This window comes from Ascaphus truei, chromosome 3 (genome assembly GCF_040206685.1).
Source record: "Ascaphus truei isolate aAscTru1 chromosome 3, aAscTru1.hap1, whole genome shotgun sequence".
Classification (NCBI taxonomy): Eukaryota; Metazoa; Chordata; class Amphibia; order Anura; family Ascaphidae; genus Ascaphus; species Ascaphus truei.
Genome location: NC_134485.1, coordinates 18,075,762 through 18,103,548, shown reverse-complemented (window position 1 = coordinate 18,103,548; position 27,787 = coordinate 18,075,762). Strand labels below are relative to the sequence as shown.

The 27,787-nt window shown below is 40.4% G+C and overlaps 1 protein-coding gene across 1 annotated transcript in view; it reads left to right on the top strand.

The window, feature by feature from the left end:
- Positions 1-27,787, top strand: part of LOC142491307 (uncharacterized) — a 53,919-nt gene that overhangs the window by 1,395 nt on the left and 24,737 nt on the right. The window contains exons 2-6 of the mRNA XM_075593673.1: positions 6,855-15,371; positions 15,468-15,728; positions 20,494-20,606; positions 24,956-25,175; positions 25,894-26,031. Of these exons, the coding sequence (XP_075449788.1) occupies positions 6,855-15,371; positions 15,468-15,728; positions 20,494-20,606; positions 24,956-25,175; positions 25,894-26,031 (9,249 nt within the window). The remainder of the gene's footprint in view (positions 1-6,854; positions 15,372-15,467; positions 15,729-20,493; positions 20,607-24,955; positions 25,176-25,893; positions 26,032-27,787) is intronic.

Here is a 27,787-nt window from a genome sequence, read left to right as displayed (position 1 = left end):
GACATACTGTGCTGACAAACTATTCTTTGCAAGAAGTATTTCAAGCAGGTGAAATACGGTGTGCTTTTTTTTTATTACTATCATGAGTCATTCAATTGTTCATTGTTAAAGCAAACAATTAAGAATACGTTGTGAATTTTCCCTAATACTGCTCATTATTGCAGACATGTTTCTGCTCTTTGTATAGCCAGGTTTAGGAATAATAACATATAGAGCTCATGATGGTTTTTGGATTGCATATGGGAGACATTTTTTCAATAAGTAATTTAACTCCTACAAGAGTAGACATATGTCCTTGCAGCGCATTATCAAGGGCACTGAATGGGAAACCTCAGGGAATTTAGAACTTTGGGCTAAAATGTCTAAGGGGGCTATTTAAGAAAAGTAAAAATCAGGCAAAATGTATTTATTTATTTATAACATGTTTTACCAGGAAGTAATACATTGAGAGTTACCTCTCATTTTCAAGTATGTTCTGGGCACAGAGTTATGATGAGAAATACATGGTGAGAAATACATGTTACATTGTCAAATTTCTCGGGGCCCAGGCCCAGTTTCGCTTGGGGCCTCCCTCTCCCATTTACCCCTCCTCCCCCCGCGGTGGGTCTTGCGAGCCCTCGCCTTTCACGCCTGTATTTCTCTCCCCCTCTGTTTCTAATGCTCCCCCCTCTCGTCGTCACTAACTCACCCCCTTCTCTCTCTTACACCCCCCTTCTCCTCTCACTCTCCCCCTCTACACTATCACTCAAGTTCCCCCTCTCACTCAATCCCGCTTCCTCAATCATCCCCTCCTCACACTCATTTCCCCCTCCTCCTCTGGCCACACGCACACACAATTCCCCCAAATACCCATACAACCTCCCCCACACACAATAATTACCCCCCAATACAAACCAACACCAACACCACTACCCCCCCAGATAGACACCACAACACACACACCCAGATACAATAACCACTACAACCCCCAGATACAAACACCACCACAACCCCCAGATACAATAACCACTACAACCCCCAGATACAATAACCACTACAACTCCCAGATACAAACACCACCACAACCCCCAGATACAATAACCACCACAACCCCCAGATACAAACGCCACCACAACCCCCAGATACAAACACCACCACAACCCCCAGATACAATAACCACTACAACTCCCAGATACAAACACCACCACAACCCCCAGATACAATAACCACCACAACCCCCAGATACAAACACCACCACAACCCCCAGATACAAACACCACTACAACCCCCAGATACAATAACCACTACAACTCCCAGATACAAACGCCACCACAACCCCCCAGATACAAACACCACCACAACCCCCAGATACAAACGCCACCACTACCCCCAGATACAAACACCACCACAACCCCCAGATACAAACACCAACACAACCCCCAGATACAAACGCCACCACTACCCCCAGATACAAACACCACCACAACCCCCAGATACAATAACCACCACAACCCCCAGATACAAACGCCACCACTACCCCCAGATACAAACACCACCACAACCCCCAGATACAAACACCACCACAACCCCCAGATACAAACGCCACCACTACCCCCAGATACAAACGCCACCACAACCCCAGATACAAACGCCACCACAACCCCAGATACAAACGCCAGCACAACCCCCAGCTACAAACACCACCACAACCCCCAGATACAAACGCCACCACAACCCCAGATACAAACTCCACCACTCCCCCAGATACAATTACCACCCCTCTAAATACAATCACCACCCCCCAATTACAATTACCGCCACCCCCCAAATGCAATTATCAACATCCCCCCAAATACAATTACCACTCCCCCAAATGCAATTACCACCACCCCCCCAAATGCAATTACCACCACCACCCCCCCAAATGCAATTATCACCATGCCCCCAAAAACAATTACCACCACCTCCAATACAATTACTCCCCCCCCCCCAAATACAATCACCCAACCCCCCAAAATACATTTACTAACCTATGGTTGCTGTCGCTGCCGGGCCCTGCCTCTTCCCACGCTGTCCAGTCTCTCCCGCCGGTGTGCGCCGGAAGCTGAGCCTGACGTCTAGGTGCACCCAGCTTCCGGTGTGCAGAGGATGGCATGGGAAGAGGCAGCAAAACAGCTGGGGAGAGCCGGGAGTCGGGGCCTGGTAATGACCACCAGAAGCCCGGCAGCTGAACGCAGAAGTTACAGCGCCAGCCAGGCCCCCCACAGCCTCCGGGCTTGGGACACTGGTCCCGTCTCCCGCCCCTTGTCCGTGGCCCTGAATGTGTTCACAAGTGATATATTATTTGCTGGAAGAAAATAAAGAAATCTGCATACAGTACGTTACCTGCACTTTTTTTTTTTTTAAATGTTTATCTTTTGGCCTGTGAGATAATAGGAAGTTATTTCAATAGAAAGGACTGTGTTGCCCGAGGCAATTGAATCCAATCCTCTCACATATAAATGTCTTCGGCACCAGGTGGGCAGGGAACGATGCAGAAAGCTCACATTGTGGGGTCTTCTGGTCATTTCTTTTAAGCTGAACCTCACAGACTCAACAACATTTTAGCAACTATACCGAGTCTTACACACCTCTCAATAAACACAGAACTACAAAACATTTCAATGGCTATTAAGAACTACCTAATGGATTTTGATCACGGTGTGCACACTGAAACATGTTTATAAAAGTCTCATAAAGCAGCAGTATGTGCTGAGGGCTGTTGTTGGTGTCATTTTATTTTCTTACTTGTGCTAATTTTATTTTTCAAATCTGGAGATATACAGTAAGCGGTTGAAATATTAAGTGCCCGGGAGGTTAAAATGAAGCTGATCCCACTGCGGTCTAAAGTCCGGGGGGAGAACACTAACATTACATGAGTTAAACTAATAGGGGGGTCACTGCGTTAATAGAAAAAATAGAGGGGGGAAAGTTTGGTAGTTATTTTTACCCAGAATTGCACTGCTCTGCTTTGTTTCACGGGGGGGTTGGGGGTGTGTGTTAATTATTTAAAGTGTACCCGCTGGAAAATGGAGGCAATCCCCCAGGGCAAAATAACTACCAGTTTTCTCAAAAGAAAAGAATCCCATTGTTAAGCGGACTTCCTTGTCTTTGATAAGTATGGTGCTATGGCTTGCACTTATTACGCTCCAGTTATGCACCTGGAAAATAAACCACCATGCCTCATCTATTTCCCCCTAAGGTTTGCTAAATGAATCTGGGTCGTTGCTACCTTTTAGCTGTACATGTCAATCACAAAAGTCAAAATAAAATACAACTGAAGGAGCGAAGGAAAATACCGTATGAGAACAGTGTGGGGGGTTTTGTACTAAGGCACATTTTAGGGTGCAAAACCCGTACTATTTCCATGTGCCCTCTCTTAGCATCGATATTTTAGGGCAGGGGTGCTCCACTCTAGTACTCAAACCCTCTCCCTCCCCCTACCCCAACATGTCAGGTTTTCAGGATATCCCTGCTTCAGCACAGGTGGCTCAATCAGATACTCAGGGGCCCATGGTATAAGCGTTCATAAAAAAATCGCCCGCCCATTTAATTCGCCTGCTTTTTGTGCGTTGTTATCATGGTATCAGAAAACCTCGATTACCTGTGATAGCAAAATTCCCAAAACGGGCGAGAAGCCGGCGGCGTGACGATCGCCTCTCTCATAGGGCCAAATCCGGCGATTTCTTTCAGCTGCAGAGAGAGCCGCCTCTGCCTGCGCAAATCTCGCCCGGAATGAATGTTTTTTTTTAATAAAAATGTAATACTTGTCTACGTGAGCAGGGGGTCTCCGGAGCAGAACCGCGCTGATTTGAGGTCCGGGGACCCCCTGCTTCCCGAGATACAGGCCCTGTTATGGGGTGCCGGTATCTCCTATGCATTTTATTCCCACGGTCACGTGACGCGGGGACATTTAAAGGCATAGGAGATACTGACATGGTATTCATGCCGGGGGGTCTACGGTGCTGATATTAATGGGTAACCAGCTCCGGAGACTCCCGGCATCAATCCAATGCAGAAAAAATGCATTTTTTTTCTAAGTCCTGTATCGCCGCCTCTCAGCAGCTTCTCACCAGCCTCGCGTGAGGATTTTGGGAGAAACTCGCCATTCTAGAGCCGCGATAGGCCTCGATAACCTAATCGCGGCTACTAGAATTGCACGAGTTTCAGAACCTGCTGATAAGTGGCGTATCGCCGCTCATCCGGCGATTTTTTTTTACGACGGCTGAAATTTTTGGCAATTCATGCCTTTATCGCCCACATATCGAGGCTGACTAAATAGCAGTAGGCATTTTGGCCAATAAGTGCTTGATAAGTGGCTTATCGTCGCTCATAGCATAAGCCCTCAGTCTTCGACTTCAGCTTCAGCACAAGTTGCTCAATCAGTGGCGCTGTCTTCAACTGAGCCACTGATTGAGCCACCTGTGCTGAAGCAGGGATATCCTGAAAACCTGACCTGTTGGTGGCTCTTGAGGACTGCAGTTGGCCAAGGCGAATGATGTATCAGGGTGAAGAGGGTAAAGAGAAGTTTGTTTCGATGTATTGCTCCAGTTTTTATTTACGTCCGTATCAAAAGTTTCCAACATGTGACGCAAATTGTCCGATGAAAAAGTTTACACGGCTTTAGATTTGGGAATTTTAGGGATGGAAAGAGGAGATAAAATAGTATTGATTTCAGATACAAAATGTGAGTTGTCTCCGTATAATCTGTGCATCGCGTCAACCCTTCTTAACTTGCATGGGAATGCACTAAGCTGTATAAAGGTTTCCGCGAGCCATATTTGCTGAGTGGGGCTAAGCTGTAAGGCTCTTTATGGCACATTCAAACGAAGGTGTCTTATGGCTTAGTGCTACTTAGTAGATTTAGCCCTGGATGTATTCTGTGTGGCAAAAACACTGAGGGAGTCTAATGGCTGCAAAACTGGGGCAAAGTTTGTGCAACAGCATTGCCCCACATTTATCAGAGGAACATCTCCCTTCCAGTGGGATCCTTTTGCGTTGGGGAACTTGGCTATGGTTTTCACCCTTGTTTTGCAGCCACGAGACTTCAGTAAATAACCCCTCAGTGTTTGGGGCACAGAAACGGAGTGCTGTCTTACAGCACAAAAATAAGAAAACGGATTTTGCTTCATTTAAACATTTCATACGGTATGTTAAATGGACAGGCACTTGTCAGTGCTACGGAAGCTATGTAAGGAGAGGAAAACCATGCAAAATCCTTGAAAACCAGAGCAGTTTCCTATGTTACAGTAGCTTGTGTTTCTGCAGATCTCCATTTATTAAGCTTATTCTGATGAGTTTTTGTCCCTGTTTGCCTGTGTTACCCGAGGTAATGTTTGAACCATTAGCTGATTTATTAAAGGAAATACGTATGTTTTTATGGGCATTATCTCTAATTTATACTGCAGCGCAAAGAATAACGCAGAGTTTTAAACCCTTAGGTAATTTATAGTTTCCCACTTTGATGTTGCCTTTTTTTGTCCGTCACCTCCGAGATGGTCTTATTTATTTCAACTTGTTTCTAACGCGCTACTCACCAAGAAACTCAGTTCTATGTACAGTAGGACAGACATCCACCCCAGACCTACTGAACAACCAGGACTTACCGAAAGAAAACATATAGGCTTCACTTTTCTACCCATGTGTGTACACAATATATATGTATTGCATTATGATTTATTTACTATCACTATTACTATTCCCTTGCTATCTGTCGTATTAATACTAAATGAATGCCCATCCTCTCAATATCCGAGAAGCATCCTCTCTATCCGACTAGCATCCTCTCTATCCGACTAGCATCCTCTCTATCCGACTAGCATCCTCTCTATCCATCTTTAAGACCCATCTTAAAACTCACTTCCTTAACAAAGCATATGGCTGATACTATACACCTCATACATCGATCTTGGCCCCTTGCCAACGCACTTACCAGAACACCCTCCTACTGTCTCTGTACAGTTTTCCTACTTACCAATTAGATTGTAAGCTCTTCGGGGCAGGGACTCCTGAGCCACCTGACTCCAGAGCCTGATTGAGCCACCTGTGTTGACGCAGGGACTGATTGAGCCACCTGTGCTGAAGCAGGGACTAATTGAGCCACCTGTGCTGAAGCTGGGATATCCTGAATACCGGACACGCTGGGGGGCTTGAGGACTGGAGTTGAGGACCCCTGCAATAACGCACCACAGATATTCATTATAAATTAATTTTATTATAGATTGCAATTTCACCTGTTTTGCCAGAACCCCAGGGCTTACAGTATATTGTAAAGTCTCGTAGCTGTAAAACCGGCAAAACTTGTGCAAAGTAGCTCCGATTTTAACAAGAAAGCTGGGATATTTTCACTAATAACCACCAATCTATTTCAGGTTATCTTTAAGTAATAATAATAATCTGATTATTATAAAGGATAATGGTGATTTTCATCATGTGTCTCTTTGTGTCGATGTACAAAGGTCTTTGCTCCAAGAGTATCAAAAGGAGGCGTTAGGGACTAGATACAACCCTACATTAGCACCTGGTGGTTTAATAAAGGTTTATTATACCTTCTACAAGTTTGCACTATAATGACTAACTCAAGAAAGTGCATAATGTGTACTCAACAAATGTATGTGTTTTGTTTACTGCATTTTTTTGCTAATTAGTGCATATGTGTGCTATACGTGCTATCCTTATAGCTACTGTCAATACTTCAACATTGTAACAAATAAGTAAATAGACAAGAAACGTTTCCATTGGTGAAAAGTCAATGCAAGAATTTGAAAGGTTCATAGCAAATATGTGTACAATCCATTGATTGAAGTGCCTGCAATGTTGACTTTTTTCTTTTCTAGATGGCAGGATGGAAGAAAGCACAACTGATGCAACGGGCACCACAACTGTAATGAGGATTACAACACTTATTCAAGAAGAAACTAACACAACTCTTTCGCAAGATACTCTGAACACTACAGACCTCTCAACAATATTAAGCACAAGTGTAATGGATCCACTTCTTAACAATACAACAAGTTCTCCAATTAGCACTGTAACAACTGCCACAAATGGAGGACATTCTACAAATACAAACATATTAACAACAAATTCTACAATAATAGAAACCAGCAACAGTACCATCATGTCCACATCTGCCACCACAACCCTAATGATACCTACAACTCTTTTTCAAGAAGAAACTAACACAACTCTTTCACAGGGTGATATGAACACTACAAACCACTCAACTATGTCAAGCGATCCACTTCCTAACAGTACAACAAGTTCTCCAATAATAACAGTAACAACTGCCACAAATGGAGAAAATTCTACAAATATTAACACAACTCTTTCACAAGGTGATTTAAACACTACAAACTACACAACCATGTCAAGCACAAGTGTAACAGATCCACTTCTTACCAATACAACAAGTTCTCTAATCAGCAATGTAACAACTGCCACACATGGAGAAACTTCTACAAATATTAACACAACTCTTTCACAGGGTGATATGAACACTACAAACTACACAACAATGTCAAGCACAAGTGTAATGGATCCACTTCTTGCCAATACAACAAGTTCTCCAATCATAACAGTAACAACTGCCACAAACGGAGACAATGCTACAAATATTAACACAACTCTTTCACAAGGGGATTTAAACACTACAAACTACACAACCATGTCAAGCACAAGTGTAATAGATCCACTTCTTACCAATACAACAAGTTCTCAAATCAGCAGTGTAACAACTGCCACACATGGAGGACATTCTACAAATACAAACATTTTCACAACAAATTCTACAATCATAGAAACCAGCAACAGTACCATCATGTCCACAACTGCCACCACAACCGTAATGATACCTACAACTCTTTTTCAAGAAGAAACTAACACAACTCTTTCACAGGGTACTTCAAACACTACAAACTACTCAACTATGTCAAGCGATCAACTTCCTAACAGTACAACAAGTTCTCCAATCATAACAGTAACAACTGCCACAAATGGAGAAACTTCTACAAATATTAACACAACTCTTTCACAGGGTGATATGAACACTACAAACTACACAACCACGTCAAGCACAAATGCAATAGATCCACTTCTTGCCAATACAACAAGTTCTCCAATCAGCAGTGTAACAACTGCAACAAATGGAGAAAATTCTACAAATATTAACACAACTCTTTCACAAGGTGATTTGAACCCTTCAAGCTACACAACCATGTCAAGCACAAGTGTAATAGATCCACTTCTTGCCAATACAACAAGTTCTCCAATCAGCAATGTAACAACTGCCACAAATGGAGGAAATTCTACAAATATTAACACAACTCTTTCACAACGGGATTTAAATACTACAAACTACACAACCATGTCAAACACAAGTGTAACAGATCCACTTCTTACCAATACAACAAGTTCTCCAATCAGCAATGTAACAACTGCCACACATGGAGAAACTTCTACAAATATTAACACAACTCTTTCACAGGGTGATATGAACACTACAAACTACACAACAATGTCAAGCACAAGTGTAATAGATCCACTTCTTGCCAAAACAACAAGTTCTCCAATCAGCAATGTAACAACTGCCACACATGGAGAAACTTCTACAAATATTAACACAACTCTTTCACAGGGTGATATGAACACTACAAACTACACAACCACGTCAAGCACAAATGCAATAGATCCACTTCTTGCCAATACAACAAGTTCTCCTATCAGCAGTGTAACAACTGCAACAAATGGAGAAAATTCTACAAATATTAACACAACTCTTTCACAAGGTGATTTGAACCCTTCAAGCTACACAACCATGTCAAGCACAAGTGTAATAGATCCACTTCTTGCCAATACAACAAGTTCTCCAATCAGCAATGTAACAACTGCCACAAATGGAGGAAATTCTACAAATATTAACACAACTCTTTCACAACGGGATTTAAATACTACAAACTACACAACCATGTCAAACACAAGTGTAACAGATCCACTTCTTACCAATACAACAAGTTCTCCAATCAGCAATGTAACAACTGCCACACATGGAGAAACTTCTACAAATATTAACACAACTCTTTCACAGGGTGATATGAACACTACAAACTACACAACAATGTCAAGCACAAGTGTAATAGATCCACTTCTTGCCAAAACAACAAGTTCTCCAATCAGCAATGTAACAACTGCCACAAATGGAGGAAATTCTACAAATATTAACACAACTCTTTCACAAGGTGATTTGAACACTTCAAGCTACACAACCATGTCAAGCACAAGTGTAATAGATCCACTTCTTACCAATACAACAAGTTCTCCAATCAGCAATGTAACAACTGCCACAAATGGAGGAAATTCTACAAATATTAACACAACTCTTTCACAAAGGGATTTAAACACTACAAACTACACAACCATGTCAAGCACAAGTGTAACAGATCCACTTCTTACCAATACAACAAGTTCTCCAATCAGCAATGTAACAACTGCCACACATGGAGAAACTTCTACAAATATTAACACAACTCTTTCACAGGGTGATATGAACACTACAAACTACACAACAATGTCAAGCACAAGTGTAATGGATCCACTTCTTGCCAATACAACAAGTTCTCCAATCATAACAGTAACAACTGCCACAAACGGAGACAATGCTACAAATATTAACACAACTCTTTCACAAGGGGATTTAAACACTACAAACTACACAACCATGTCAAGCACAAGTGTAATAGATCCACTTCTTACCAATACAACAAGTTCTCAAATCAGCAGTGTAACAACTGCCACACATGGAGGACATTCTACAAATACAAACATTTTAACAACAAATTCTACAATCATAGAAACCAGCAACAGTACCATCATGTCCACAACTGCCACCACAACCCCAATGATACCTACAACTCTTTTTCAAGAAGAAACTAACACAACTCTTTCACAGGGTACTTCAAACACTACAAACTACTCAACTATGTCAAGCGATCAACTTCCTAACAGTACAACAAGTTCTCCAATCATAACAGTAACAACTGCCACAAATGGAGAAACTTCTACAAATATTAACACAACTCTTTCACAGGGTGATATGAACACTACAAACTACACAACCACGTCAAGCACAAATGCAATAGATCCACTTCTTACCAATACAACAAGTTCTCCAATCAGCAATGTAACAACTGCCACACATGGAGAAACTTCTACAAATATTAACACAACTCTTTCACAGGGTGATATGAACACTACAAACTACACAACAATGTCAAGCACAAGTGTAATAGATCCACTTCTTGCCAAAACAACCAGTTCTCCAATCAGCAATGTAACAGCTGCCACAAATGGAGGAAATTCTACAAATATTAACACAACTCTTTCACAAGGTGATTTAAACACTACAAACTACACAACCATGTCAAGCACAAGTGTAATAGATCCACTTCTTACCAATACAACAAGTTCTCAAATCAGCAATGTAACAACTGCCACACATGGAGAAACTTCTACAAATATTAACATATTAACAACAAATTCGACAATTATAGAAACCAGCAACAGTACCATCATGTCCACAACTGCCACCACAACCGTAATGATACCTACAACTCTTTTTCAAGAAGAAACTAACACAACTCTTTCACAGGGTACTTCAAACACAACAAACTACTCAACTATGTCAAGCGATCAACATCCTAACAGTACAACAAGTTCTCCAATCATAACAGTTACAACTGCCACAAATGGCGAAAATTCTACAAATATTAACACAACTCTTTCACAGGGTGATATGAACACTACAAACTACACAACCACGTCAAGCACAAATGCAATAGATCCACTTCTTGCCAATACAACAAGTTCTCAAATCAGCAGTGAAACAACTGCCACAAATGGAGAAAATTCTACAAATATTAACACAACTCTTTCACAAGGTGATTTGAACACTTCAAGCTACACAACCATGTCAAGCACAAGTGTAATAGATCCACTTCTTGCCAATACAACAAGTTCTCCAATCAGCAATATAACAACTGCCACAAATGGAGGAAATTCTACAAATATTAACACAACTCTTTCACAAGGTGATTTAAACACTACAAACTACACAACCATGTCAAGCACAAGTGTAATAGATCCACTTCTTACCAATACAACAAGTTCTCCAATCAGCAATGTAAGAACTGCCACAAATGGAGGAAATTCTACAAATACTAACATATTACCAACAAATTTAACGATCATTGAAACCAGTAACAGTACCATTATGTCTACAACTACCAGAACAACTGTAATCAGGCATACAACTCTTATTCAAGAAGAAACTAACACAACTCTTTCACCCGGTACTTCAAACACTACAAACCACTCAACAATGTCAAGCGATCCACTTCCTAACAGTACAACAAATTCTCCAATGAACACTGTAACAACTGCCGCAAATGGTGGAACTTTGGCAAATACTAACATATTACCAACAAATGCAACAATCATTGAAACCAGTAACAGTACCATTATGTATAGAACTACCACAACAACTGTAATCAGACCTACAACTCTTATTCAAGAAGAAAGTAATACAACTCTTTCACAAGGTACTTCAAACATTACAAACCAATCAACTATGTCAAGTGATCCACTTTCTAGCAGTACAAGTTCTCCAATCATACCAGTAACAACTGCCACAAATGGAGAAAATTCTACATATACTATCACAACTCTTCCACAAGGTAGTTTCAATACTACAAACCACACAACAATTTCAAGAACAAGTGTAATAGATCTGCTTCTAACCAATACAACAAAGTCTCCAATCAACACTGTAACAACTGCCACAAATGGAGGAACTTCGCCAAATACTAACATATTACCAACAAATTCAACAATCATTGAATCCAGTAACAGTACCATTATGTCTGTAACTGCAACAACAACGGTAATCACACCTACAGCTCTTATTCAAGAAGAAAGTAATACAACTCTTTCACAAGGTACTTCAAACATTACAAACCACTCAACAATGTCAAGCGATCCACTTCCTAACAGTACAGCAAATTCTCCAATGAACACTGTAACAACTGCCACAAATGGTGGAATTTTGGCAAATACTAACATATTACCAACAAATGCAACGATCATTGAAACCAATAACAGTACCATTATGTATACAACTACCATAACAACTGTAATCAGACCTACAACTCTTATTCAAGAAGAAAGTAACACAACTCTTTCACAAGGTACTTCAAACATTACAAACAACTCAACTATGTCAAGTGACCCACTTCCTAACAGTACAACTTCTCCAATCATACCAGTAACAACTACCACAAGTGGAGAAAATTCTCCAAATACTAACACAACTCTTCCACAAGGTACTTTCAATACTATAAACCACTCAACAATTTCAAGCACAAGTGTAATAGATCTGCTTCTAACCAATACAACAAGGTCTCAAATCAACAGTGTAACAACAGCCACAAATGGAGGAACTTCGCCAAATACCAACATATTATCAACAAATTCAACAATCATTGGAACCAGTAACAGTACCATTATGTTTACAACTGCCACCACAACTGTAATCAGACCTACAACTCTTATTCAAGAAGAAACTAACACAACTCTTTCACAAGGTACTTTCAATACTATAAACCACTCAACAATATCAAGCACAAGTATAATAGATTCACTTCTTATCAATACAAAAAGTTCTCCAATAATTTCTGTAACAGCTGCCACAAATGGAGGAAATTCTACAAATACTAATATATTACCAACACATTCAACAATCATAGAAACCACCAACAGTACCATCATGTCTACAACTGCCACCTCCTCTGTAATTATATCTACAACTCTATTACAAGAAGAAACTAACACAACTCTTTCACAAGGTACTTCAAACACTACAAACCACTCAACTATGTCAAGTGATCCACTTCCTAACAGTACAACAAGTTCTCCAATAATAACAGTAACAACTGCCACAAATCGAGATATTTCTACAAATACTAACACAACTCTATCACAAGGAACTTTGAACACTACAAACCTCTCATCAATATCAAGCACAAGTGTAATAGATCCCCTTCTTAACAATACAACAAGGTTTCCTAACAACACTGAAACACCTGCCACAAATGGAGCAAATTCTACAAATACTAACATATTAATAACAAATTCAACAATGATAGAAACGAGCAACAGTACCACGATCTCTACAACTCCAGCCACAACTGTAAACAGACCTACAACGTTTATTCCAGAAAAAACTAACGCAACTCTTTCACAAGGTACTTTAAACACTACAAACTACTCAACAATTTCAAGCACAAGTGTAATAGATCCACTTCTTACCAATACAACAAGTTCTACAATTATCACGGTAACTACTGCCAAAAATGTAGGAAATTCTACAAATACTAACATATCAATAATAAATTCAACAATCATAGAAACCAGTAACAGTACAATCATGTCCACAACTGTAATCATACCTACACCTCTTATACAAGAAGAAACTACCCCAACTCTTTCACAAGGTACTTCATACACTACAAACCACTCAACTATGTCAAGTGATCCACTTCCTAACAGTACAAGTTCTCCAATCATTAAAGTAACAACTACCACACATGGAGGAAATTCTACAAATACACACATAACAACAACAAATTCAACAAGCATAGACACCAGTAGTAATACCATAATGTCTACAACTGCCACCACAACTTTAATCAAACCTACAGCTTTTATTCAAGTAGAAACTAACACAACTATTTTACAAAATACGTTGAACACTACAAATCACTCAACTATGTCAATCGATCAACTTCCTAACAGTACAACAAGTTCTCCAATCATAACAGTAACAACTGCCACAACTGGAGAAAATTCTATAAATACTAACACAACTCTTTCACAAGGTCCTTTGAACACTAAAAACTACTCAACTATGTCAAGCACAAGTGTAATATATCCACTTCTTACCAATTCAACAAGTTCTTCAATCATAACGGTAACAACTGCCACAAATGGAAGCCATTCTACAAACACAAACATATTAACAACAAATTCAGCAATCACAGAAACCAGCAACAGTAGCATTATATCTACAACTGCCACAACTGGAATCATACCTACAACTTTTAGTCAGAAAGAAACTATAACAACTCATTCAGAAGGTACTTTGAACACTACAAACTACTCAACAATGTCAAGCACAAGTGTAATAGATCCACTTCTTACCAATACAACAAGTTCTACAATTATCACTGTAACTACTGCCAAAAATGTAGGAAATTCTACAAATACTAACATATCAATAACAAATTCAACAATCATAGAAACCAGTAACAATACAATCATGCCCACTATTGCCACCACAACTGCAATCATACCTACACCACTTATTCAAGAAGAAACTACCCCAACTCTTTCACAAGGTACTTCATACACTACAAACCACTCAACTATGTCAAGCGATCCACTTCCTAACAGTACAAGTTCTCCAATCATTAAAGTAACAACTACCACACATGGAGGAAATTCTACAAATACACACATAACAACAACAAATTCAACAAGCATAGACACCAGTAGTAATACCATAATGTCTACAACTGCCACCACAACTTTAATCAAACCTACAGCTTTTATTCAAGTAGAAACTAACACAACTATTTTACAAAATACTTTGAACACTACAAATCACTCAACTATGTCAAGCGATCAACTTCCTAACAGTACAACAAGTTCTCCAGTCATAACAGTACCAACTGCCACAACTGGAGCAAATTCGATAAATACTAACACAACTCCTTCAGAAGGTACTTTTAACACTACAAACTACTCAACACCGGCAAGCACAAGTGTAAAAGATCCACTTCTTACCAATACTACCAGTTCTCCAATCAACACTATAACAACTGCCACAGATGGAGGAAATGCTACAAACAATATACAGCCTACAATTGACAATATAAATGCAAATACAACTACAACTCTAGAAGCAACAACTATTACAACCAATAGCCCAACAGCTGCAAATTCTACCCTCACTACCAAAACTACAACCAATGATTATACTGTTCCTTCAACAAGCAGTACAACAGAAACTCCTACTACACCAGGATCTGAAACAAATACCACAAAGGTCCCAGCTGCGGATGCTACCACATTTAATACGCCAACAACTACAGATAACACAACCAAAGTGCCTAGTAATACAACTGCAATCACTACAGCGTCAACAACCATCCTTGTAAAACCTACTACTGCTAGCTCAACCTCCTCAACAGTCAGCTCAACCTCCCCAACAGTCAGCTCAACCTCAAAACTTGAATCTTGTGGTGAGTTGCCGTACAAATCAGTTGAATCTGTTAGCTAGCTAAACTCTGTTTAACATGTGGTATGATGGTAATCCATTTGTTCCTTAATATTCCCAGTGCAAGCAACTCTGTCTATACAACTAGATAGAGTTACCAGCGAGGTGATTGAAATCACAGTGAAGGTTCAGGGAAGTCCAGATAATGCCCCATACAAGGTGACGCTGCGCCTGGTACAGAACAACACCATTATAGAGGAGAAAATAACATCAAATCCAAGGGTTATCTTTGAAGGCCTTCGTCCTTCTTATCAATATGAAGTATCAGTCCAACAGATGTCCTGTCTGGAGAAGATAATCTTTACAACAAGAGTTTGGACAGGTAAGTTCCCTGTGATACTAAAGTAATAGAGTTACCCCTATATAATCCAGATGTTGTTTGTCACAGTCACATGAGTGAAGCTATAACCATATACACGTTTACATTCAAGTTAGTTCAGGTAATTTGATTATTTTTAAAGGATTTATACTGTATTAAAGTCTGAAGAAAAGTGAGAAACAAAAAAAATGTAAAATACTATGGATCAATAAATATGGAACGTGGAATAAATGGTTAATACAACATAGACTTTGGAGGGTATTTATCACAAACTGCTTTTCGCAAAACGCCTGCCTAAATAGAACAAAGATTTGGTATAGAAAACGTCCTAGATTTTTTTTCTATATTAAATCTTGTGTTATTTTTGCATCAGTTCTGTATAGATCTAGGGTTTTATTTATTGGGGTCTGTTTTATAAAGAACAGCAAATTAAAATTTAGTTATGAAGTTGATGTTACCATCAGCATGTATGTGCATCTTTAAGTATTAATATGTCAAGCAATACTTTAGCGCAGTATTCCTCACCCTGTAACTCCCCTACCCTCACCATCCAGGCCAGGTTTTTAAGCATAACCAACTAATCACACATTCACATATCAGATAAGTACAAAAGTGTGCCTGGTAATTTATTGATTAGCACTAAAATATGGCCTTGCTGTGGTGTCCCAGGGAGAGGGTTGAGGACCACAGATTTTGCCCCTGCTGGCATTCTGAATCAATTCCAGGAGTTAGATACTCTTTGACAAAGGGCTTTTGCCCGAAACGTGTCAGAGTTTACCTCCGTGTCCCCCCACGATTTAACCATGAAATATAGTATATGTTTAACTCATCTTGCTGGTGTTTGGCCCCACTGTTTCACAGCTGTGCTGTGCTTTTTTCCTTTGGATTACCCTTGCTGTTTCTTAAGTTAGACATGGCTGCAGAAAGATGGGTGAGATAGTGGTCATTTATCAAAGTTTTCCAGCGGCAAAATTGAGGCACAACCAAGGCAAGGGAGACATGCCCATTGGTTTATTTGGGAATGCTCTTCCTTGATGAGTCAGGTGCAGTATTTTAGCCACAGTTTTGCAACTGTGAGACTTTGATAAAACACCCCCCTGGATTATATAGGGCTGCCAGTATAGACAAATGGATAAAAAGGCCTCGACTGCAACTGAAATAACAAATGAATAGATACAGATGTAACGGGACTTGCTGTCTCCCGAGCCACGGCTGATAAAGTTTACAGCTGTGCCTTTGGAGATAGCTCTGCCGCGACATCGCTTCGGAGGGACCATGCTTCCGGGTGGGACCTCCACAGCAATAATACTCTGACACAGTCGCAGTCACAGTTTGACCCGATACAGAAAACAATAAGTCCTTGTATATCTGTAGCAGCAGATTCATTTACAAATCATTGAAAGTGAAGCCGATTCTTTCTGTGATGAATCTGGTGCTGTTTTTTCCCCCCATTTTAATAATAATAACTTTATTTCATGTAGTGCCTTTCACCCAATGGGACTGAGAACATCTCTAAATTACAGTATAGCGTGGGGTACGCAGCACAGAGGAATGTTACAGACACAGTCCCTGCCCAGATGAGTTTACAATCAATGTTTATGGTGCCTGAGGCACAGGGAGATAAAGTGACTTACCCAAGGTCACAAGGAGTTGACACTATTTAAACCAGGTTCCCCTGATTCAAACTGAGTGTCTTTGTTGTACAGTCAGTGTCTTTACTCACTGAGCCGCTCCTATTTAGAAAAGTCCCTCAGCTATAGAATTAGAATGTCTGGTGCAAAAACACAGCAACGATTTTCAAAAGATAACCTTTTTTCCCCCAGTTTGCCACCTTAGGCATATGTGATTAAAATAAGGAGAAAGGATAGAAAAAACAATTGATGAACAGTGCACTGTGTCCCCATGCAACAGAGATACAGTGTATAGTTGTTTCATTTTGCTTTCTCTGCTTAGAAACTTTACAAACTTAGTAGGCCAAGTGGAGAACTGGTGCTTATATTTCAGAACTATTCATAAGCATTAGGTTGGGCGATGATGGCAAAACACAGGTCAAGTGATTAACTTACTGTAGCTCGAGCTCACAGAGTATCTGCATTGAGGTAGCTGTACAAGGGCCTGTCCTGCTGAGGATGAACGTGAACCAATGACAGCGCTGTGTTAAATAAGTATAAATATATATTTAAAATATGTTTGAAAAATCTTAAGATTATGTATTTGGTGATAAGACTCTTTGTAGTCTTCAAATCCCCATGCAAATGTGTGGTTTGTTTGCAAAGTACACGTAATATATAAAGTAGAAAGCCCTCATTAGTCAAACCGAGAAACCTAAGTAGTTGATGCGCTTGAATCCATACCTGACAAGAAGGGATATATATTGATTTTTCACAAAATACTGTATATAATACAGTAACTTGAGCGGTTACTGTAGTAGGGTGATCAAGGAGTGGCTCTGTAAACAATGGCACTGAGTTTAAATCAGAGAAACCTGGTTCAATCCCCGATATCAGCTCCTTGCGACCTTGGGTAAAGTCACTTTACCTCCCTGTGCCTCAGGCACCAAAAACATAGATTATAAACTCACATGGGCAGGGCCTGTGTCTGTAACGTTCCTATGTGCTGCGTATTACGCACTATACTGTAATTGTGACGCGCTTTGAGTCCCATTTTGAGAAACGTGCTATATGACAAAGTTGTTATTATTATATTACAAATCTTTCCAAGGCTGATAAGCCTTTAAATAAAAATTATTTCACCCACTATGCTGACTGTCACTTTAAAACAGCAACGAGCAGTAATCATTAATTTATTTTAACATTGTTTGAATTAAGTATCTGCTCACCTGTCTTACCACCAGTACAAGAGCTATTCACCTGTGACATACCAACAGTCTTTACAGTGCTGACGGGAAGCTGCTATCGTAATTGTGACCTATGATGTCTCTGCTCCTGATTGGCTTACAGGCAGGAAGATGGGTAGCGGTCATTATGGAAGAAAGCTAAATCTTTCTTCTTAAATAATACAATTTCTCCAGAACTGGGGTGGCTTCTGAGCAGTGGATACCCTGGGTTTCTACCCCTTCCAAATAGAGGGGGTCAGAGATGGAGACAGCTGTGACGATGTTATATCTTTATTCTTTTTTTGGATGATCTCTTCTACTATTTTCCATGGGAAACTCAGTGTGTATTTAAAGCACTTGCTGACACTTAACGACTTGTGCCTTGTGTATTTCACTCAAGCACAGATTACATCATGGGAAGTTAAACTGAGGTGTGAAATCAAAATATCAATGTTTCCTTCATGACAGGTGTGTGTGTGTAAGTGGTGAAAGAAATAGAAAAGCCACCTAACTTGACTAATCTCTTCCAATAATTTGTAGTTAACACAGTTAAAGCTGCAGTTCAGTCAATATCCTGCATGTGTGTTTTTTTTTTAATAAATCAGTTCTGTAGTAAGAAAAAATACTTTTAGCATTTTCTGTTTTTAAAAAAACAACTTTGAAAGACCAATTTTCTTGTATTCTATTTTTACAGCCATTTGCTAAGGCACTGCCCCTTCATGTCCTGTCACAAGCCCTGGCACACCCCTTTGTAGGCCCTGCCCTCCCTCTAGCACATGTCAGTGCAGGAGTGCTCATGAATATTCATGAGCTTCCACTGACTGACAGAAGCAAATAAAAACATACTGTATGCCAGCTCTAATTATGTCACCAAATTTCGCCTATCAATACATGGAGAACGAATTGACTGGCAGCTATACAGTTCTTTAGGTAATTAGAGATTGCACACATGAAACTATTGAAGTAAAATATAAATTAAAAAAAAAAACAAAAAAAACTGAACTGCAGCTTTAAGTATAAAGTCGCCTGTATAACCCATTCAGTGCAGCAGTAACAAGTTCAGCACTAAGGGAGTAACATACATTAGCGTGTAGAACAGGCCTAGTGGTAATGACACAGTGACATTGTGGTGGGTGTCGTGAACCCTATTCACTTTTGCTGGCTTTTGATAAGCCACCCTGTGCCTCAGGAATAAAAACGTAGGCCTAGATTCACTAAGCTTTGTTAAATCAGTGCAAATAGCGTGACCTTGCCTCAAACAGATGTTATTTTCCCTGAGGTAACAACACCCTATTCACTAAGGTAATGATATTGTATGCAAACATAACGGATGATAGGGATGATAGGGATGATAGAGATGATAGGGATGATAGAGATGATAGGGATGATAGGGATGATAGGATAGAGATGGGATCGCGTTAGAGATGATCAAGATAGACATAGAGAAAAGAGAGTGAGAGCGAGAAAGAGAAATATATAGCGAGACAAGATTCTTATTTCAGTGTCGATAGGAGTAATGCCAGAATTAGGTCTGACTTAATAACATTACGCTATTTCCTGTCATTTACCTTAATGGAATTGAATGAATATGGAATACATATATTTTACGCTCTGGTTCACAAATTGGCATATTATTTAGCATAACCATGCTTTTTCTGAGAGTAAATCCTTGTTAACCTATCATTATTTGCTTTAGTGAATACTGTGTTATGATTAAAGGGTGATATCTTATATTAACGTCACGTTAAACAGGTTTAATAGAGTTTGGTGAATCGGGCCAGAGACGGGAAACTTTTTGAGTTAAGTATCCATTTGTGTCTAGGAAATTCTATGCACATTGCTATGTACAGTACAATGTTAGCCTGCAACCCAGGTAGCCAACTCCAGCAATGCCACATTTCCAACCTAATCTGTTTCATGTCCTCTTAACAGCTGGTAAAACATTCACTGCAAAAATCAGGGTAACAAATCAGCAATTCAAACCTGAGTACAGCGATAAAACCAGCAGTCAGTTTAAGGATTTTGAAAGAAACTTCCAGGAAGAGGTGAGTACAGTCAGATGTCACACTTATATTTGACAATGGTTTGTAATCTTGTTTTCCTAACTGTATTTAAAGGATGCCAGCACTACAGTAAATACGTGCGATATATAGAGAAGGGCAAATCTCTCTGAAATACAGTCGCCAATCCTCAGAGAGATAATAAAGCTGCCAAATTAGCAGGCTTTTACAGAAAACCCACACATTTACTCTGGTAGGGAAACGGACCATCCAAACGCAGTCCATCGGGTCCCAATACTCCTGTGGGATCTACTGGCGCATGAATGTGGGGATTGCTCAGCGGGGTCCCAGCGAGATCTGTGGGGCGGCCTAAATGTCTAATAATAAATCGTTTCTAGACATTTCTATAGACATTGTTACATTGTATCGAAACACGTATCAGAGTTTGTGACACGTCCAAAGATGTTTGGTGCGCCATCTGCTGGACTCATCGGGTATTGCAGTCACATAAATAAACCCCACAAATACAGACGAGGCAACGAGTATTCTAAAACTTGCCTTAAACTACCCAGGTACATGCTGGGTACATTTCAGTGACATTTCTGCAGAGGCTAATGGCCCATCGGATTAACACAGCAGGGGTTCCTGCCAGGGACCCCCGCTGTTAATCCGATGGGCCATTAGCCTCTGCAGAAATGTCACTGAAATGTACCCAGCATGTACCCAGCATGTACCCAGCATGTACCTGGGTAGTTTAAGGCAAGTTTTAGAGTACTCGTTGGCTCGTCTGTACATCTACAGTACATACGATGTGGGTGATTTTGTATTGTTGATATTTGAGTGTTGGTGTTTGAGTGTAAGCGTATTGTGTGAGTGAGTGAGAGAAAGAGAAGATAAAAAATAGGTATTAAAAAATATAAAAATACATTGTTTAGTTGTGTAACCTTACGTTGGTTAATGTTTCAGCTTTACATGTTTGTTGTAAACATAGTTACTAATTAGAAGCAAGTTTTTATTAGTTTTAGTTACATAATTCAGTAAATTCGTTTAGTTACGTAGATGTAGTTTGATATTAGCTGACTTGTAATTGTTATAGTTGTGTCACTTTTCTTTCCCCCCCCAATGTTAGTATAGTTGTTTTTTAAATAAAATTGTACAGATTTGTTGATTTAATGGAAAGGAGTCCTCAAAGCATGACCTGCGCTATCGCTCCCAAATCGGCGATATCTGCCAATGACTTTAATGGCCGGTATCACCGATTCTGGGGTGATAGCGTGGATTGCGCTTCGATGACTTCCGGTGAATGTATGGCGAATCGCCTGCGAACCCTGACTCAGACGCTGCTTTTTGGGGGGACTAAAAAAGGTCCAGTTGTGAAAGGTTTGCACATCTCTAGTGCTATATTTGTAACTAGGCTCCTGCCTTGGCAGACTAGGGGAAGGAAGTGCCTTCTTCTTCACGACCAGGTAGAACCTTGGAGAGGATCCAGCATTGGGTTGTAAAACAATAAAAGGTGTTAGTTACCCCAGGGCTCGCACCTTTGTAGAAAAATAAAGCATAGACTCAACCACAGCTGGTGAGAGTTAACTGCACACTTTTATTTAAACATCTAGATTAAGTCATAATAACAATATAATCACAAATCACATAGCATGGGGTGGAAGAAATAAAACCCCACTCTAAGGTCGCGATTATAGTGCCCATGCGCGTGCCGCGAACAAAAGGCCATACCTCTATGAGGCAGGCCATAGAGCACGCGACCGCGGGCATGACCAAGTGCGACCAAGCGCGTGATTTTTGAAAATACAATTAGATTTTCTTTTGCAGCACTACAGCCGCGTTATGGCTGCGTCACGTGAGCGGTTCAGCCAGTGAGGGTGAACTGCTGACTTGACGTCACTGCCACGCCTCCGCCATGCCTACCTGTCGCCTCCAGCATAGTTCATGTTTCACGCGAGCGGGACGTCACGAGCTCGGTCACGCGCACGCATGAGGCCACTATAATCGCGGCCTAAGACTTTAGGGTGGCAGCCTGTCGGAAGACTTTTATTACATATTATGTAGCTACAATAAGAGTACATGTAATAATCAGACACGTAGTCTGAATCAAAGATAGCACTGAAGCTTTATTCTTTATTCTTAAAAACATTTATTTTTAAAACCTTGCAAAGAGGCAGGTATACATGATCTCACAAGGTCTCACAATCTGAGCGTATACTTCACATTCCGGCAATTAAACAGTTATTCGCTACACACATTGGCATAGATTCTTGCAGAGAAGGCATATTAGAAATATAGACAAGACATGTTTATACTATTCAAGGGCGCAGACTCAGTCATCTGTTCTTTCACATAGATCTATCTGTTTCCATAGTCTAAGAAAACAGTTATATATTAATCTAAAGTAAAGCATAGAGAATTTTCCTGTAAACACGTACACAGCCCTTGAACACCTGCCAGTTACCCACAATAAATTTCTGCAGCAAATCTAGGTCTTAACCCCAAAACGTTGCCCCCTTCCCCCTGCATCACCTTTATGTTGCACCCCACACCCCCTCCCCCTCCTCCCTTCCTTCCCCATTGTGGTTGTCCTTTCCTCCCTGCCCCTTTCCCTGTGTTCTCCCATTTTCCCTTGTCTCTTATACGTATTTTTGCGACATTGACCTATACCCCCTGGGGGTGTGTGTTCTATTCTTCATTAAATCTATTTGGCTTATACCTATTTTTCATATGTCTTTTATGAGTGCTGGGAACATTGTTTTGTACCTATTGTTGTGGAGCAAATAGGCTTCCTCCTTGTTCCACGCTGCGCCAATGAATTCACACGCTTGCTATTTTGAGTGCTGTCTATTTTTGTTTTGTTACATATCTTTATTATTTATTCCATGCCCTGAAGTGAGAAGCAGGCAGTCTCTGGAGCTGAACCACAGTCATTTCAGCCTCGGGGACCCCTCGCTTCCCCAGATACATATCTCTGTAGTTGCTGCCTGTATCTCATGGAGGTTTAAAGCTCCTTGTCAAAAGGACAATAGGAAGCCACCACGGAGGGGACAGTACCGGGGTCACCTTCGGAGACATGTATCTCGGGAAGCAGGGGGTCCCTGGAGCTGAAATGAATGAGGTTCAGCTGCATAGAATGCTTTAAAAAAACCTAAGCAAAACTGCTCCTTTAAATGCATTAAATTATGACACCCTCTAGTGGTAAACAGTATAAACTACATCTCCCACTAAAACTACATCCCACAAAGGGATAATTCCCTAACATACAGTATGTAATAGACGTTATCACACTCTTTATCACACGGTTAGTTGCACTCATGATTTGGCGCATTACTGCTCTACTTCTTTGCATTGCAAATTGCACAATAACGCGTTGAAGATCCCACTAGCTGTAATGCGTTATCAAGTGATAACAAGTGCAATAACCTGCTGCATAGCAGTAGCGACATACATTGCCACGTGGTAACCCCTACCACATTAATGAATGACAGCTAAACCTAAAGACTTTATATTGTTACTAAAGTCACCAGGGTTCACTGGTGGCTCCAGTCATTTGATGAAAAAACAAAACAAATAAGCAGTGGGACTGATAGAGAGGCTCGGTGAGTAAAGACACGGACTCTGAAAACAACAACAGTGAGTGCGAGTCACAGGAGCCTGGATCAAAACCCATTGTCAGCTGCTCGTGACCTTGGGCAAGTCACTTTATCTCCCTGTGCCTCAGGCATCAGAAACATAGATTGTGAGCAAAACAGGGCAAAAACTCATGCCTGCAAAAAAGTCTGTGTACAGCACTATACACACTGTCAGCAGTATACAAGAAAAAAAACAGTAATTATATATAATTTGATCATGAAAGGGTCTGGGTACAGTATTATTGCACATAACAGGGTACTCCTTTTTGTAATGCTTTTGGTTATATTTGAATATTACAATAACTTTCTTCATGGTGCACAAATCTCATAGACATATTAACCCTGGAGATTTGCAAACATCTTCCTGCTGGGGTACAATTAATTGGATCAATATGAGAGTCCTTCAAGCACACCTCACAAAATTCTTCTGTTTGGGGCATTGGAAGAAAATACTTGTGTTGTCTGCAGAACGAATGCACATTGAAAGTTATGAAGAACTCTCATATTTATATAATACAAGGTAATAGAACAAGCAATGCATCACATCTGAAAGATCCCTCTAAAGCAATCGCCTTACTTTACATTGTAGTTGAGTTAATCTGCATGTGAAAGACAATAATGTATTTAGATGCATTTTTAATACAGTATGATGAGAATTTGTTAGTAATGAAACATCTATATTTTCTGCATACTTTCTATTGGAAAATTAATATTTATTAGAAATGTATCGTTATCCTTTATTTCTTCGTGGGTTTACAGGTACAAAGATTTCTGGAGGCTAGAATCCTAGCCTTGATTATTTCGGGACAAATGCGTGTTGTATTAAACAGTCTTCTCAAAGGAAGCATCATTGTGAACTTTGATATTGTCTCCAACACGGCAGATAATTTTACACTACAAAATATAACAGAACTGTTTACAGATGCACTGAACAAAAGCACTGCCTTACAAATCGACCCAAAGACCCTTGTGTTTGAAGGTATGGGTGTTTATTCGTTGCATTACTTTGGTTGTGTGAATGGGTTTAGAAGCCAATTTGCTGACATATCTACTGTTATCTTATATACCAGTGTTTCCCAACTCCAGTCCTCAGGGAACCCTAACAGGTCAGGTCTTAAGGATATCCCTGCTCCAGCACAAGTGGGTCAGTCAAAATGATTGAGCCGCTGATTGACCCACCTGTGCTGGAACAGACCTGACCTGTTGGGGTTCCCTGAGGACTGGAGTTGGGAAACACTGTTATATACTGTATCTGCCTTCCCCTATTTGGTGTAAGTTGATTTTCAATCAAAGAACAAGTTCAAATTGACTTGAGTGGGGAGAGGAAGACTTTGACCTTAACATTAGAAATACTCCTAAACATTATAAGTAGGTGCAGTAGGGAAGCGTGTTTCAGAGGAATGTTAGATGATTGAAGCGGGAGGGATATAGGCAGAGTGGAAATAGAGCAAAAAATACGTAATAATAAGGCCCCCTCTTCCAAGCAAAGTTCTGTGAAGGAAATAAAGGCAACATAGTTACAAATGGGTTTGGATTCGTACGAACAGCTGTAAATATTACCAAATAGAGGGAAACTAGGTTCTACAGTGTTATGGTAACTAAGTAAGATGATGTGGCCCAATTAATCTTCACGGTCATTCTACATATTTCTGTGCTGACCTTTACTCCTCCCAAATAATTATTACATGTCCTTATAGCAACAAACAGCTGTGAGACGGGATTAAATGGATGTTCTCAGTATGCCACCTGCACACCCAGTGACGGAACATATTCATGCAAATGCTTGGCGGGATTTAATGACACCAGCCCAGGTGTTCCTGGGACAGTATGTGAAGGTAAAGTGAAAATGCTGCAACTTTACTCATTGTTACAAAAGGCAGCTAAAGTACTGCACGTGGCTTTATGGTGTCACAATGAATGGGGGGTTTTTTTGCAAGCAGACAAAATAGCATCTATGCTAATAAGAAGTGCAATCCTGACTCGCAGATTATCAGTGATCTCTTTTTAAATAATGAACAATACACTTAAAGTATTTAAAAAAAATATTCCTTAAATAATATATTATGACCGCCAGACTGGCAAGTGATGACTTGGAAGTAATCGATTGCCGGCCATCTTGTTCTATCCCGAGTTGCCAGTAACATCTGAGATATGTGAATCAAAAAGTAAGATTTATTTCTGATATAGACTCAGTGTGGTATAAAAAAAAACCAGAGTAGAGAGGATTGCGCCATTAATGTACAGAAATGTTTATTTTTGCCCCCCTCTGTTATCCTCTTTGTGTCACTGTGTGGTTTAAGAGGGGGTTATATACAGTAATAAAAGGAGATACTGAAGTAGCCATTGCTATTGCAACCCGTGGTCACGCTGCAGCGGGACTTGCGCGCGCAATAAGGGCGTGGGGGGTATTTTGCTTTTTCACCCACTGGAGAGCGCTATGTGTTGTATAACATTGGCTACAATTGTATAACGGAAGCGTCTGCAGTAAGGAGAAGTCATGCAGGATTGGAAGAGAAAACCCAACTGGGCACTCAGGTTCCTCTACAAATTCCCATTTATTAAACACCCATTAAAAACTTATGGCTGAAGACTGCTTTGCAATTATGGGTCATAGGGTCCTATTCCCGTACCGTACAGATGCAGCCACTAGTATTAGACCTCTTGCCTGGCAAATTCTGGGGCAGTCTCACAGTAAATGCCTCAACTTTGCCTCAACATTTCTATGAGATTCTTAATGGCCCATAGGATTAACACAGCGGGGGGTCCCTGCAGTCCATTCAGTTTGAGTCCATTCAGTTTGATTCAGTTTGAATGGGACTGCAGGATCCCCCGCTGTGCTAATCCGATGGGCTATTAAGAATCTCACAGAAATGTTGAGGCATTTACTGTGAGACTGCCCCAGAATCTCCCAAAATTTCCCAGGTACAAGTGTTCTAATACTCGTGGCTGCATCTGTAGCTCCAAAGTCGTTATGTCCAAACCGCAACGATTTGACAAAATTCAGAAGTAGCAAAATTAAATGTGAAAAAAAAACTTTTCTCTATTGCAAATCGCATTTCCTAAACCGCGCCTATTAAAAGTGACAAACCACACGGTTTAACAGCCCAAACTCCCAGATTGTACTGTACGTGCATTTGAAGCGGAATGACCTGAGGTGGTGCTAATCCACCCCTAGTCTGACGTATGGGTTGTGCTCTCTCAGGCAAACCTCTAATTCAGGCGCTGGATTGAACTCGCAACCCCATTCCCGCCCTTGCGAGTTTTTAGAAGCGGTTTGCACAACGGAGCTGCGAGAATTCCAGTTGTCGTGAAACTGATCGGATTGGCAGAGCCGGAGAGAAATCGCTTCTATAAAAGCCTTTTATACACGGAAAAGACATGCGAGAAAGACTTACAGAATAGCACAGTGTGCCAGTCCCATCGGAAAGGGCTCTTCAGAAGCGGATTAACACACTTCTGAGCTACGAGAATAGGCCCCGTTGTGTGCCAACAATACCTTTGAATCCTATTGAGAGTGGCATACTCTGGGATATGTTAGAATATTGCACGAATTCTGAGGTTGCACAAAGCTCTCTGCTTGAAGTATTAGAA